The sequence below is a fragment of the Haliotis rubra genome, unplaced genomic scaffold, assembly GCF_003918875.1.
Source record: "Haliotis rubra isolate DU_JTF1 unplaced genomic scaffold, ASM391887v1 Scf118, whole genome shotgun sequence".
In the NCBI taxonomy this organism is placed as follows: Eukaryota; Metazoa; Mollusca; class Gastropoda; order Lepetellida; family Haliotidae; genus Haliotis; species Haliotis rubra.
Window position 1 is genome coordinate 1,559,564 of NW_025765092.1, and position 13,793 is coordinate 1,573,356.

Consider the following 13,793-nt stretch of genomic DNA (forward strand, 5'->3'; position numbering starts at 1 on the left):
CAATATTCCAGCAATATCATGGCGGGGGACACCAGAAATGTTCTTCACACACTGCACCCATGTGGGGAATCGAACACAGGCCTTTGCTTTGACAATCGACCGCTTTAACCACTGGGCTACCGAACCACCACTTCGTGCAGGAGGAATGCCTGAGGTGATGCAGTTGTGAAATATTTCCGACCCTTGTAAAAACCCAGGGGTATTGTTCTGACAAACCAACACTGTTCACTGTGAATCTTGCACTTAAACTAATGACAACTGGATCCTGGCACAGCCATGTATGCAACACAGCACAGCAAACACAGAGGTGGATCCAGAAATTTTCAAAAGGGGTTGGGGGTTGGGGGTTGGGGTTGGGGTTCAATCTAGTCTTTAGTCATTTTCAAGTGTGTGTGTGTGTTTCGAACCCCCTGAACCCCCCCTGTGGATCCACCACTGAAACAGCTCCCCCTACTGGGCCACCCGAGGGCCATTTTGCTGTACAAAACCAGATCCTAATAAATCATGTCTGTTGTCTGTACATAGCAGGGTAGGCTAAATATTGTGAACTTAATTACTTTAAACACAAAGAAATTGAAACTTACAATATATCACATGTGGATACAGTATTTTAGATTTAAAACACATAATCTTTTCCTTTGAGCTCTCACAATGGCTAAACATATCTAAAACTAACATATAACAAACCAAAGCTAACTTGAGCTACCCAAAACCAATGGGATTATTTCTAACGCAAATCTTTCCCTTGACGGCTGCAATGAAATATATTCCTAATAGTTATGTCACAAGTAATGTGTAGGAACTGCATATCGAATCCACATAATATTTTCCTTTCTTCAGAAATGCCATACACAAACCACAACTAAACTTGAAGAAGAATGTATATTATTAAAAGTATGTTTGTGTTAACGTATATCTCAATAAAACGGTTATCACTGAACAGTTCAAAAAGGATATAAAATGACTAGTTTTATCAACGATATGATCCTTCATTGTTTCCTTTATTATTATGATTATGATTGTTCAAATTACACACAAAGAATACAGCACATCTGTCGTACTGCGTACTTCAATCTTTCCTGGCTGGAGCATTCACAGGGATTCAATCACTGGGAACCAATCAACAAGGTTGAAGAATGACACAAACTACTATCTACATAGATATATGCCATTACTAGTGGAATAATGGATTAGATAAGTTTACATTTATTATGTCCTGGAAGCACTGCTAGAATTCAAACAAAGTTCATAATCGTTAACACTATTTTCTTTGTTTGTATGGCGTTATTTTGTTTAATGTTGTACGCAGCAATATTCCAGCTATATAATTGCAGCCTGTTAGTAGCAAGTGAGTGTGTTTGTTTGGGCTTATGCCGCTTTTAGCAATATTCCAGCACTATCGCAGCAGGGCACAGCAGAAATGGGCTTCACACATTGTCCCCTGTAGGGAATCAAACCAGGGTCAAATAATTGAAGCCTGTTAGCAGCAAGTTAATGAATTTGTTTGGGATTATGTCGCTTTAGCAATATTCCAGCAATATCATGGCGGGGGACACCAGAAATGGGTTTCACATATATACCAATGTAGGAAATCAAACCCGGGTCACTAGTGCAGAGTTCAAATGCATTAACCACCCCCTGCTACCCACCCACCCCTTAATAACAATCCATGATTAACATGTGAGGAGTGATCACACTGCCAGAGTTGAACGACACAAAGTCACCTTAGTTACCGAACCTCACCACCTCATTAATTCTGCTGCCTCTTAGTATCAGCAATGGCTCTTCCCCCGGGATTGACTTTACTTGCACATGTTCCGTAACTCCACAAGCTTCTTGCATCTTGTATGCATCATACACAGTTACTTCCCTTTGTTCACATTGAAAAAGGTATTAACTTTTCACATTGACTTAACTACTGAAGAAATCCAAAGCCTTTGTGATGATTCTCAATCAACCCTTTCACTGATTCATACATTCAATCTCTTAAATAATTTATGACCATGATATTGCCATGTCAAAATTAAGCCAAATAATTAAACCACAAAAAAATATTTTAAATATGCTACTGTCCAGTCAACTCATTGAAAACAACATACACTACAAATGTACAAATGATTTGTAACGAAAACCTGTTAGCATAACTCCATCATTAACATGACAAAATATAAAATATTACGAATGATACTCAAATTCACACCAAACATTCAACAAAAGATACACTTTAGTTAACAATATAAAGAGTCACCACCCACGTAAAATGTATAGGAAATTTGTTGCACTCGAGGTCAAGGATGTGATGATTGTGAAGTTTGATGTCAATACATTGTTGTTGTGATATCAATTTTGTTGTTAATACATTGTAATGATGTTGTTAAGTATGTTATTAATACGCTCTTGTAATTATTGTTAAGCACCCATTTAAATAGTGATTTGCTGTGCAGCCAGATAGTCAAGTTTGGGATGTATGTCAGACATTTGTCAGACATATGGGTTGGTTGGTTGGATTGTTGTTTACGCCGCACTCAGCAATATTCCATTTATATATATGGTGGCAATCAGTAAATAATTGAGTCTGGACCAGACAATCCAGTGATCAACGCCATGAGCATCATTCTACACAATGCCTCATATGGGAGGATATTCTAAAGTGACTCAGGCTGTTATTGATTTATCACACTTTGTTGAAGCCAATGTTTAGCGACTCATAGCTAAGGGACGTAACTCTCTCTGCACATCTGGAGCACCCAAACTGACAGTTATTACAGAAAGAACACTTTCAGAAAATATTTGATTTGAACCCATCCAGTTAATAACAACCTCATGTTTAACAAAACAAACTCTTTGCCAGGATGTTATTGTTCTCAATTGAATGTGTATAGGAACCATTCATTATTTTTAGCCAAAGATGTTTGGGGGCAAAAGAGAAAAATGCTAACCGTCTTGTTCACCAGGCAAATGCCATCAAATGTTGATCAGGACTAGTAATATTATAATGTTGTGGTCTGCTTGCCTTGAAGTCAACATGAGGTCAGTAAAATATTTTATCGTGAATAGAATACAGGTACAGAAATTGACAGAATATCTGCAAAAGCAATCTTTAATGTTTTGCAGTTGTCTAGCAATTTTTCAAAATTTTATGTACATATGTAATTATATATAACACTACCTACCTGAAAAAACATATTTCTCAAAGCCTGATCAAATAAATGTTTTGAAACTTGTACATACGTTGTCAGAGTGGAGCAACAGAATGTTTTACTGCACTTAAGATTAAGTTATCTGAATATCAGACTTCTGCTGCTGATAAAGGTGGGCCTTTTTATCCCCAACTGCCAATATGTTAACACTGTGAGGTGCTGCTGCTGCTGCTGGGATCAGGGGAGATTACTCTACATCTAATTGTACAGGGGAGACAACTCCGTAGGTTATGGTACAACCAAACAATGAGATCAAAAGAAAATACTCTTGGCTTCGGCAGGCAGCTGCTCAATCGGACAGTATGGACACTTCACTCTGGAATAAAGCACACTGTCATTCATAAGGTATGACTTCTATTAGAATTTTAAAACACATATCTCAAAAGAACTTCTTCTAAAAACCACTATTCTCATCCTCAGTTGCCAAACTCCATACCTACTGATTTTATGGAAAGTAAGAAGGTTAGTTATTTTGCAATGTCATGAATTATCTAAATTGTTAGGAGGTCATAATCTCTGTAAACATAAAAGGCATCAGCACAGTACTTCTTTCATATCAATATGACAGTTTAATGATTTAATGTACATCTAAACGTTAACACCATGATTGGCAACTGACTTGACAGGTTTTCTATAAATACATACTTGTTTCCATTGGAGAGTTTGTTGAGGGCGTCACGTGAGATCACGTGGCCACACACCAGCCTGACTGGGGGGTTGTTTTCCGTAGCTTGTTGGCGAAGGATGGGGCAGGCAAAAATGGAGTGGTACCTGTACTCAGGACCCAAGTCTATCTCAACCTGCAAATGTGAAATACAAATATTCCGTTGCATAATTTTATTTTTCCTATGGAAAGTAAACCATGAGTAATTCATGCTCAAAAATATCTGGGGTGACATGTTAGGAATTCACTTGGGCATAGTACATGACAACTTACTGGCAACTCATCCTGTTTAATCCAGACTCTGGAAACATATTAAGTTGTTTATGGTCATGAGGGGGACATGGGTTGATGTACCCTCTACATAAACAAACATAGAGGGTACATCAATCCATGGGCCCTCAGGGACCAGTGAACAACATGTTTATCTTACCGAACACCTCAATGTTAATTTTGAAGTGTTTGAAGCACAGGTATCGGATTATAATAAGGAGTACCAGAGTTGGCAATTAGCCAAGACCGCGTTTAGAGTTATCTCCCTTTCATCACTTTGCATATCCATACACCATATTGTGAGTCGGATGCTACTTACTGGCAACTCATCCTTGTTAGTCCAAACCCCAGTTACCTGTGAGTATGATGCTACTTACCGGCAACTCATCCTTGTTAGTCCAAACCCGTCCTAAAACCCCTTGTTACTAATGTTAGTCCACCTGTGAGTATGATGCTACTTACCGGCAACTCATCCTTGTTACTAATGTTAGTCCAAACCCCAGTGACTACTGTCATCCTAGTTAGTCCATGACCTGTGAGTATGATGCTACTTACCGGCAACTCATCCTTGTTACTAATGTTAGTCCAAACCCCAGTGACCTGTGAGTATGATGCTACTGTCATGCTTGTTATCCAACTGACCTGTCTCTGTTGCATAACTTGTCGTATACTCAACAGGGGAGGCAGTGACTTGCAGCCGGCTCGAATACTGGAATCCACATAAAAGCTCTCATTACACATGAAGTCAATTTCAAACTTAAACAAACTTTACTGGTCAGCTAACTTTTACATTTCAGCAACCTTATTAACAATGGACAAAGTTGAGTACAAGCTATGGTGCAAAAAAGAAGTTTAAATCATTATCAACAACACAAAGTTTCAATTAAGTTAATAAAGAACTAACTGACATCATGGATAATAAGCCATGCCATTATGGAGGAAGTGAGTAAAAATGTTTTTGCCATTTCAGCCATTCCACAGCATGGAATACCTTGCCCCGATTTCTCGAAACAAACTTAAGTCTGAGTTTTGACTTAAGTAAGAGTTTTTACTCAAATTTGAGAAAAAGCAGGAAAATGCATTTTCCAGAATGAACTGAAATCGATATTACACTCAAACATAGTTGACAATTTGAGTTGGGTAGATAGGCTACTTAAGTTGTTTGGGCCTTTTTATCTTAAAACATGCAGTTGAGTTAAGAAATCAGCTGTTTCAAATTGTCAAACTCAGTTTGAAATTTGAGTAAAAACTTAAGTTTTTCCGAGAAATCAGGGCCTGAATGGGCTTCAGGCATTGTGAGGTATTGAACCAGGGTCTTCATTGAGATGAGTGGACCACTAGCATACCTCACCATGCCTTCCACACAGAAAGTTTACTGTACCTGACACTGAGAGGGCTTTCAACAGACAGCCCCATGAGGGAACATGCATCACGTGTGAAGACGTCACAGATTTCCTCCCAGTAGATGGGGTCCAGCAGGGAAGAGTATGGAGAGTTCTCCACTCCTTGTCTCAGGTACAGGAGACTTCCCATCAGGGCCTGTAACTCTGTCACAACAAAACCAGGTGATTGCATTTCAGGAAAATCCTTGCTGAATATAGAGAACACTGCATCATGCTCACAGAATCAAATATATGTACAAGAGACTACCCATTTGGGCCGAGGCAGAATTGACACAGGGAGTTCTCTTGCTGATTAAAAAGAATACCCCATGGTATCAAATAGACCTCAGAAATTAAGAGTAAGACCAAACAATAAGAAAAGTTTGGGGATAAAGTAAAGGAAGCTATTGACAAAAACCAGTTGTTGATCAAGGGAAGTAACTCTAAATTTCTACTGACCTCTTGCATGTTGATGTGCAAACGGTGAGAAGTTGCGTGTATACCACAAAGCCTCCTTCTGGCGTTCCGGGCCCTGTCGGAGGAGGTCAATGAACTGCAGACGGTGCAGCTTGAACTCCAGGGAGCTGTTCTTCTGGAGCAGACGGTCTCGATTAGCCTCCGCCCAGCTGGAACACAATGCAGATGAAGACAGTGAAAACATGTGCATATATTGTCAATAGTAAATTTTGGCGATCATAACTTTCTTCCAAGAGTGCATTTTATATTGTCAATAAAATAGAGTGCTTTTGTGCACAACAATATTAGTGCTCTTATGATCATAACTCCCATTCCTTAACATTCCTACTTACGACAGTCTTTGCACTAAGGTCGTTTGTACAACGGTACCGATCGGTAGTGATGTTTCATGTTCTTACCCAAGAGCTGGTCGTAGATCTCTCAGCTTAAGGGCTCCAAGAATTCTATGCAGCTCCAGAAATGGTTCCTTCCTGTCTCCATCAAGCTGAAGCGCTGCGTCCTGTCACAAGATTCATACATCCTTGTAACCATGGTGATAATACTTTTACTTCTCTTAATCTGATCTTCATAAATGGGCCCAGCACACTGTGGCCATGATTAAAGAATCAAACCAGAGATATGTTACAAGTGACCACACAAAGCTCAAGGTCATCAAATCTTCAATGGCCAGAAGAGACTTCTGAAAATTCCCTCCAATTCAATATTCAAACTCCATTTTTTTATATGTGAAACAACAAAATGCTTCATCTCTAACATACATAAAGTGGAACTGGATCTTTCAGCAAATTTGATTTACATTCCTGGCAGCTTCTTGGTCTGCTAGTTCAAACACCACGAGGAATGCAAGTTAAGCATTAAACTATAGCCTAAATTAGAAAGAGATTGTCATAAGATTCACAAAATTGTATAAGTTACAGTATCCAGACCAAATTAGAAAATGAACACTGAACTGTTCAGCTCCCTTTTAGTTTTATACAGCCTTAAGTAATGTGACCTCATAAATTTTGCATCTACCCAGAGTTTGAATGCTGGTGTTTTGATTCTAGGATGCATCACACTTGTTGGTACCTGCCAGGCACTCAGCATTTGGGGGGTAAAACAAGAACTGGTTGTATCTGAGTCAATATGATGTGTCTGAGTGTCTAAATAGGCTAACACCATAAAACCTGTCTCAGTCTGGTATATTACAAGCAGCCATATACACACACATATATGCATGCGCCTGGCTATTTAAGTGTGATAGGTTTCAATGCCATGCTAAACACCATTTCACCTCACCCCACCTGAAGTAATGTAACCACAGAAGAGACAAAAAGTGCACTTTGTTCCATGTTTTGGTCTGTAATGTGAGAAACTGTCTGAACCCTACCAACCGACATCAAGATTTGAGATTCCTGCTGTTCAAAGCATCTCCATAGTCACACATTGTAGCCCCTTATCCAGCTGATTTTCAGAAAAATATCATATCAGTGGGAAATTCCTGTCCTCACCAGTTAATTTAGCTACAATCTACCTCTTGAAAAGCTGTAGTTCAAAAGAAAATGTCTCTAGCCCTTCCTGAATCCTGATGTGCACACCTATAGTAATTACAAACCCTGATTACGAACCTATGCTGCAGTGTTTAACACTAACATTGCTATGCTGGTCTTAGGGACCAGAAAAATATAACAAATGGTGGTGATGTGGTCTGTGGTCTTTGGGCAGTAAATTTTGGTCAGCATCAATCCCTGTGAACACTAATTTCAACAGTACTGATTCACAATGCCAGACAATAGAGTTACCTCATTGAGAGCTTCAGCAATGTCCAGCATGCCTTGTCGCAGGAAGTGCTCACACACGACCTCATTCAGAAGCTTCTGCTTGTCCTCACCATCAAAAGCTCCCTCAGTGGTTATCGCAGAGAAGTCGGACACAAAGTTCTGAAAAAGTTCTCAACATTACACCCAAGACGCAAGTCAAGACACATTACCTTGTGTTATCAAGAGTAGAAATCAGGAAATGATGAAATTATGCTCTAGTTTTTGAAAGATAAATCTTTTGGCATTGTTGGTCCAGTTGGTTAATCATGATCTTCATTTATACAGTCTCCATTTTATTATCATAAGAAGTCAACGTGCTCCACCACTATTTTAGATATGTGCATAGAATAACAAAACATGCCATAGTCCTTATTATACTGAAAATGATTAATCCTAAAATGTGTGTAATGTGGTTCAATTGTTTGTTTGTTTAACACCACACTCAGCAATATTCCAACTGGCGGTGGTTTGTAAATAATAGAGTCTGGACCAGACAATCCAGTGATCAACAGCATGAGCATCAATTGGGATACAATGACATGTGTCAACCAAGTCTGCGAGCCTGACCACCCGATCCCGTTAGTTGCCTGTTACATGTTCAGTTGTGAGTAAAACTGACATTATGACTAATGACAAACCCAAATGACTCCCCCCATTCTATAATTCTTGTAAAATCATCCAAGGATGTGAAATAGTGATGCACTGTTCAAAACAGAAAGGTTTCAGTTTGGATATAATGGACTAATGTTACATATAATATTTCAAACTCTAGATCAAAAGATGTAACTATGTAACACACTAGTACACAGGCTGATCAAGGTTGGTTAATCATGATAATAACCGATATAAAATCGACCTCACAAATATGAGTCAATTATGACCAAAACATTCCCAAATAGTGAAAATGACAATAATGCAATAGAGGACGAAATAACAGCAACCTTTATTATTACATGTATCGATTCTATCAAAATCATTAAAATAACAAACATATCTACTGATCATAATTATGAATCTATTTATGATGGACACGATATTCCTGCAGCAATATCATAAATATCATCATGATCATGTATATTTGGTCTGTAAGCACAAACAGGGATCATGAACACTTTGGGGGAACTTTTCTGTTATGAAAACTGATCACTCAATTTCATGAATATGTCCCTCCAAACATTCACGATATCGAACTTTTTTTGTTCTGTATACATGTACATAATCATGATAACAGATAGTTAAAACATCAATAATAGTAATGATCCAGATGTCTCACCCGATCTATAGCTTTCCCCACTTTGGAGACAGTTCCGTGCAGGTCCTTGTGCTCTGTGCTGAGTCTTGACACGGCATCTCGGATCCTCTTGACGCTCTGTGACAGGATCATGGACTGTGTGTGAGTCAGTTCATGGTCCTCTGTAACTAGGGAAGGGACAAATGAAAACAGATTTGAAATGTAACTTTGTCATTTTCATAACCATGGTGGGGTGGTGGGGTAGCCTTGTGGTTAGTAGTTTAAGTGTTCGCACATCATGCCGAAAACCTGGGTTCGATTCCCCATGTGGGTACAATGTGTGAAGCCCATTTCTGGTGTCCCCTGCCGTGATAGTGCTAAAAGTGGCTTAACACTAAACTCACTTGTAACCACTGTAATAGCATGTTATTCATCATGTTTACAGTGTGAAGTGCAACATCATTTAATTGGTAAAGTGCGTCAACATCATTAATGATAATTTCAAATGTCACCACCAGAGGACAATCAGTCTCAATTATGTTTCGAAACTGAATCCAATGGGCATAAAAAGCAACATGGTGCTGAAACTCATCTGAATAGATCAGTAAAAATAAGTCATGACACCAGGTGTTCACAAAAATGGTGGGGTGTTCTGCTCTGTCAATAGTACTCATCACTCATACAGTGACACAATGTTCATTAATAAAAAGTCTTCATTGTTTGTTGTATACTGTATAGCGGCGCATATAGGGCAACCTCGCATATATTGTGTCACAATATTTTCTTTCTTATACAATGCTTGGGAAAAACTGAAGGAATTCATTTCTGGTTCATCGGTTAGATATCACTTGTTACGATACATGGTCAACTCATCTGGGAGGTCTCAAGTTATGAAAATGTAATTTTATTTTTGGTGATGATCCCGCTCCTGCTTACTCAGATAGCTGAGCATGACGGCAAATGAAAAATATTCACCATGTTTACCAGTCTGGTTACCAAATTGATAATTAAATTTATAGCTAAAATACATGGAATTATCATGAAACGTCCCTCATATTATCGGAAATTTGCGGGCTGCTGCAAATGATATTGGACCGCTCAACCTTAACGACGGGCCACTATCAGTTCTGTTGTCAAGTGGAGTCATAGTGGGTGAGTGGGCTTACAATTCATTCAACGTTGGCTTTGGACTGGCAGATATTCTGGGGCAAACAAGTCAAAGCAACCCGAATTCCCGCTTTAAAGTTTAAATAGCGGTAATATTGACTTTCTTGCTGGTGCTATCCTTAACAATTGCACTATTAACAGTGTTGTTGGACCAAATCGAACACTGAAAACTGAAGTTGTGTCTGACATAGTTTGACATGTGGCAGGCTATGGTCTTGTCAAAGGCCAAGGTCGAATATCGTCACGTTCTGTTGTGACGTCATTTGAATTGTTCGATGACGTAATTGCATTCCATCAGTCAACCCCATCAGATGTTGGTTTTGAGTAAACACGAATTTTTTAACACAAATTCCATGTATTTTAGCAATAATAACGGTAATGCTATTTTTGAGGGCATTATCATTTGCAGAAGCCCTCGGTCTGTTTCAACTGCCCTCCTTCGTCAGTAGTTAATGGAAGACATAGGGCTTCTGCAAATGATAATGCCCTCAAAAATAGCATTACCCTTACAATATTGTTGCATCTTTCCAAAATATACAATGATACATTATCATATTTGCATGCACTTTGCTGAAGCGTATATGTGGTACAGATTTGGATCATGTATCAAGAAGCAGCATAGAGGTATTTTCAATGCAGCTTCTCTTGGTGAGGTTTTCACTTCACTGATCTCACATGATTCTTTCTCAGCATTCCCAGACATACTTATCATGGTTATCGATATGTGTGGCAATTCAATTCTTTGAACAAATTATCCCAATAACTTCTGAAGAAAATGTGGAAATTTTTATTCAGATCTGAGTTTGACAGAAGGAGTGGTTACTGGGTATACACACAAATGTGCTGCTATCCATAAAAATAAACATACATTGTTTTTGTTAGTACCAGTGGCAGTGTAAGTGAAGTAAAGTGTTGGCTAATTAACTAATTCATCTAGAGATTCTTCAAACTGGCCACGTGAGTAGTTTGTTCAAGCCACTGATCTGCATGTATCCCCATAAGCAGTAGCCTGTGCTGGTTGGAAATATAAGTAGCAGGGCCTAGATTTTCGAAGCTCTCTTAGCGCTAAGATAGTCGTAAGTTAATGTTAATGTATGGCACCTACGACTATCTTAGCGCTAAGAGAGCTCGAAAATCTAGGCCCAGGAAATGAACTTTGGTGTAAGTATGATAATCATCATGTTTATCATTTCACTATTGCTGAATCACTATTGCGTGGTAACAGTTCTCCTAAACCCCCATAAAATATTATCAACAACCAATACCAACTCTATTCACAGCAAGATACAGTACCAGCTGGTCTTTGCTTGACATGAAATCTCAAAATACCAAGTTTGTTTACAAACAAAGAACAGATAAGGCCGAAAACACAAGGCTGAAAATAATGTTTTCTTGTTTCAAATCTTACCCTCATTAAGTTCTCGACGTAAACTTTCAATGGAAGTGCTTAGTTCTTCAACAGTTCGCTGGCTGTGGTTATGGAGGGATGTGAATTTTGACAAAACTCTGTCGATTTCCCGTTCCACTGCAGCACAGGCCTCCATTTTTCAGACCACGACCATGACCTTTAACTAACCAGGAAAAGACAACTGCATGTAGTAGTGCTTGCGATTCTTTTATAGCTGCTTCTGGCAATATCTGTTTCAATACGTTCGTGGTAAAGAACATTTTAAAAATAATGAACGAGGTCACATTAATATGCTTAGTACGTGGGTATTGAAATCGTGACGACACTTTCGCGAGTGGTTAAAATAGCATAAACAGTGGTCACTAATTTACTTAATTTAACAATGTTATAAGGGTAATGCAATTTTTGAGGGCATTATCATTTGCAGAAGGAGGGCCCCGAGGGCTAGCTTCTTCCATTAACATTACCGGTAATATTGCTAAAATACATGGAATTTGTGTTGAAAAGAAAAAGGAAACAATGAAGGAATTTGACTGTAAGTAAACTCAAAACCAACTTCTGACGGGGTTGACTGCCCGAATGCATCCGTGACCAATTCGTGTTATTCCGGGACAAGCCGAATTACGGAAAGGGCCGAGTGGTGACGAATGTGCCCGCATGCAATTACGTCATCGAACAATTCAAGTGACGTCACAACAGAAAGTGACGATATTCGACCTTGGCCTTTAACAAGACCATAGTCTGCAACATGTCAAACTATGTCAGTGTTCGGTTTTGGTCCAACAACAACGTTAATAGTGCAATTGTTAAGGTTAGCACCAGAAGGAAAGCCAATATTACAGTTATTTAAAGCGGGAATTCGGGTTGCTTTGACTTGTTTGACTCAGACTATCTGCCAGTCCAAAGCCAATGTCGAATGAGCCGACGCACTCACTATGACGTCACTTGACAACAGAACTGACAGTGGCCCGTCGTTACGGTTGAGCGGTCCAATATCATTTGCAGCGGCCCGCAAATTTCTGATAATATAGGAGGGCCGTTTCATGATAATTCCATGTGTTTTAGCTATAAACATTGTTAGTTCCAACAGAGACCATATAATCTATGTGGTCTCTGGTTCTAATGACGTTCTTATAAATGTGAAACATATCCCATTTAGCGCCGATAGAAATACATAATTTGATAACAGAACAGGCAGTCCTAAAATATAACTTCTGCATAAATTTGAAAATACATTGTTTACAAAAAGACTTGTGAAACTTATGCTGATTAGCGATTCTGTCTGTCGAATCATTAACATATCTCGGAGAGTTTGTGAAAATTCATTTGCACTCTTGCGTCTTCTTATAAAAAGATATAGATCTATATGACATAGAAGACTGGACAAGAAAGAAATATCACACTTACCTTTGATTGGTTGTATGCAGTAAGGGACCGTTCATAATTTATGGTGGGGTGGGGTGGGGGTTGATGATGATTTTTTAATCAGAAGCATGTACAGTGTGGATGACCCCCTAAAATTTATGTACAAAATAAATAAGTGACCCCCTGTATGTCATGTACAAAATCAATTACACCACCCCCACCCCAATAATTTCTAAGCATGATTTTAAAATATTTTTATGTACAAAATTGATGACCCCCGGTACATGTGCACAAAATTGATAACCCCACCCCAGCTCCCCAGAACAAAATGGGTGACACACACAACACAAAAAAAAAACACACACACACACACACACACACACACACGTCATCATCACACACACACACACACACACACACACACACCCCATATCCCCTAGCCATAATTCATGAACGGTTCCTAATATAATAGTATCATCGTAATTGTTAGTTCCAACAGAGACCATATAATCTATATGGTCTCTGGTTCTAATGACGTTCTTATAAATGTGAAACATATCCCATTTAGCGCCGACAGAAATACATAATTTGATAACAGAACAGGCAGTCCTAAAATATAACTTCTGCATAAATTTGAAAATACATTGTTTACAAAAAGACTTGTGAAACTTATGCTGATTAGCGATTCTGTCTGTCGAATTATTAACATATCTCGGAGAGTTTGTGAAAATTCATTTGCACTCTTGCGTCTTCTTATAAAAAAGATATATGTGACATAGAAGACTGGACAAGAAAGAAATATCACACTAACCTTTGATTGGTTGTATGCA

The 13,793-nt window shown here is 38.7% G+C and overlaps 1 protein-coding gene across 6 annotated transcripts; it reads right to left on the reverse strand.

Annotated features, from left to right (window-relative positions):
• Positions 1 to 2,864: 2,864 nt before the first annotated feature.
• Positions 2,865 to 11,750, reverse strand: LOC124259282 (E3 ubiquitin-protein ligase RMND5A-like). Of its 6 annotated transcripts, none has more exons than XM_046693427.1 (10): positions 11,599 to 11,750; positions 9,066 to 9,205; positions 7,775 to 7,912; positions 6,392 to 6,492; positions 5,976 to 6,142; positions 5,516 to 5,681; positions 4,777 to 4,843; positions 4,454 to 4,489; positions 3,846 to 4,000; positions 2,865 to 3,516 (listed from the first exon to the last, which is right to left on the reverse strand). In XM_046693427.1, exons 1-10 carry the CDS (start codon positions 11,732 to 11,734, stop codon positions 3,453 to 3,455), a joined length of 1,170 nt encoding a protein of 389 aa, XP_046549383.1. In that variant the 5' UTR covers positions 11,735 to 11,750; the 3' UTR covers positions 2,865 to 3,452. The 6 variants fall into 6 exon arrangements, with proteins under 6 accessions (XP_046549383.1, XP_046549355.1, XP_046549374.1 ...); XM_046693399.1 differs by lacking the exon at positions 4,454 to 4,489 and adding an exon at positions 4,690 to 4,734 and having other exon boundaries at positions 2,865 to 3,531; XM_046693418.1 differs by having other exon boundaries at positions 9,066 to 9,211.
• Positions 11,751 to 13,793: the final 2,043 nt, after the last annotated feature.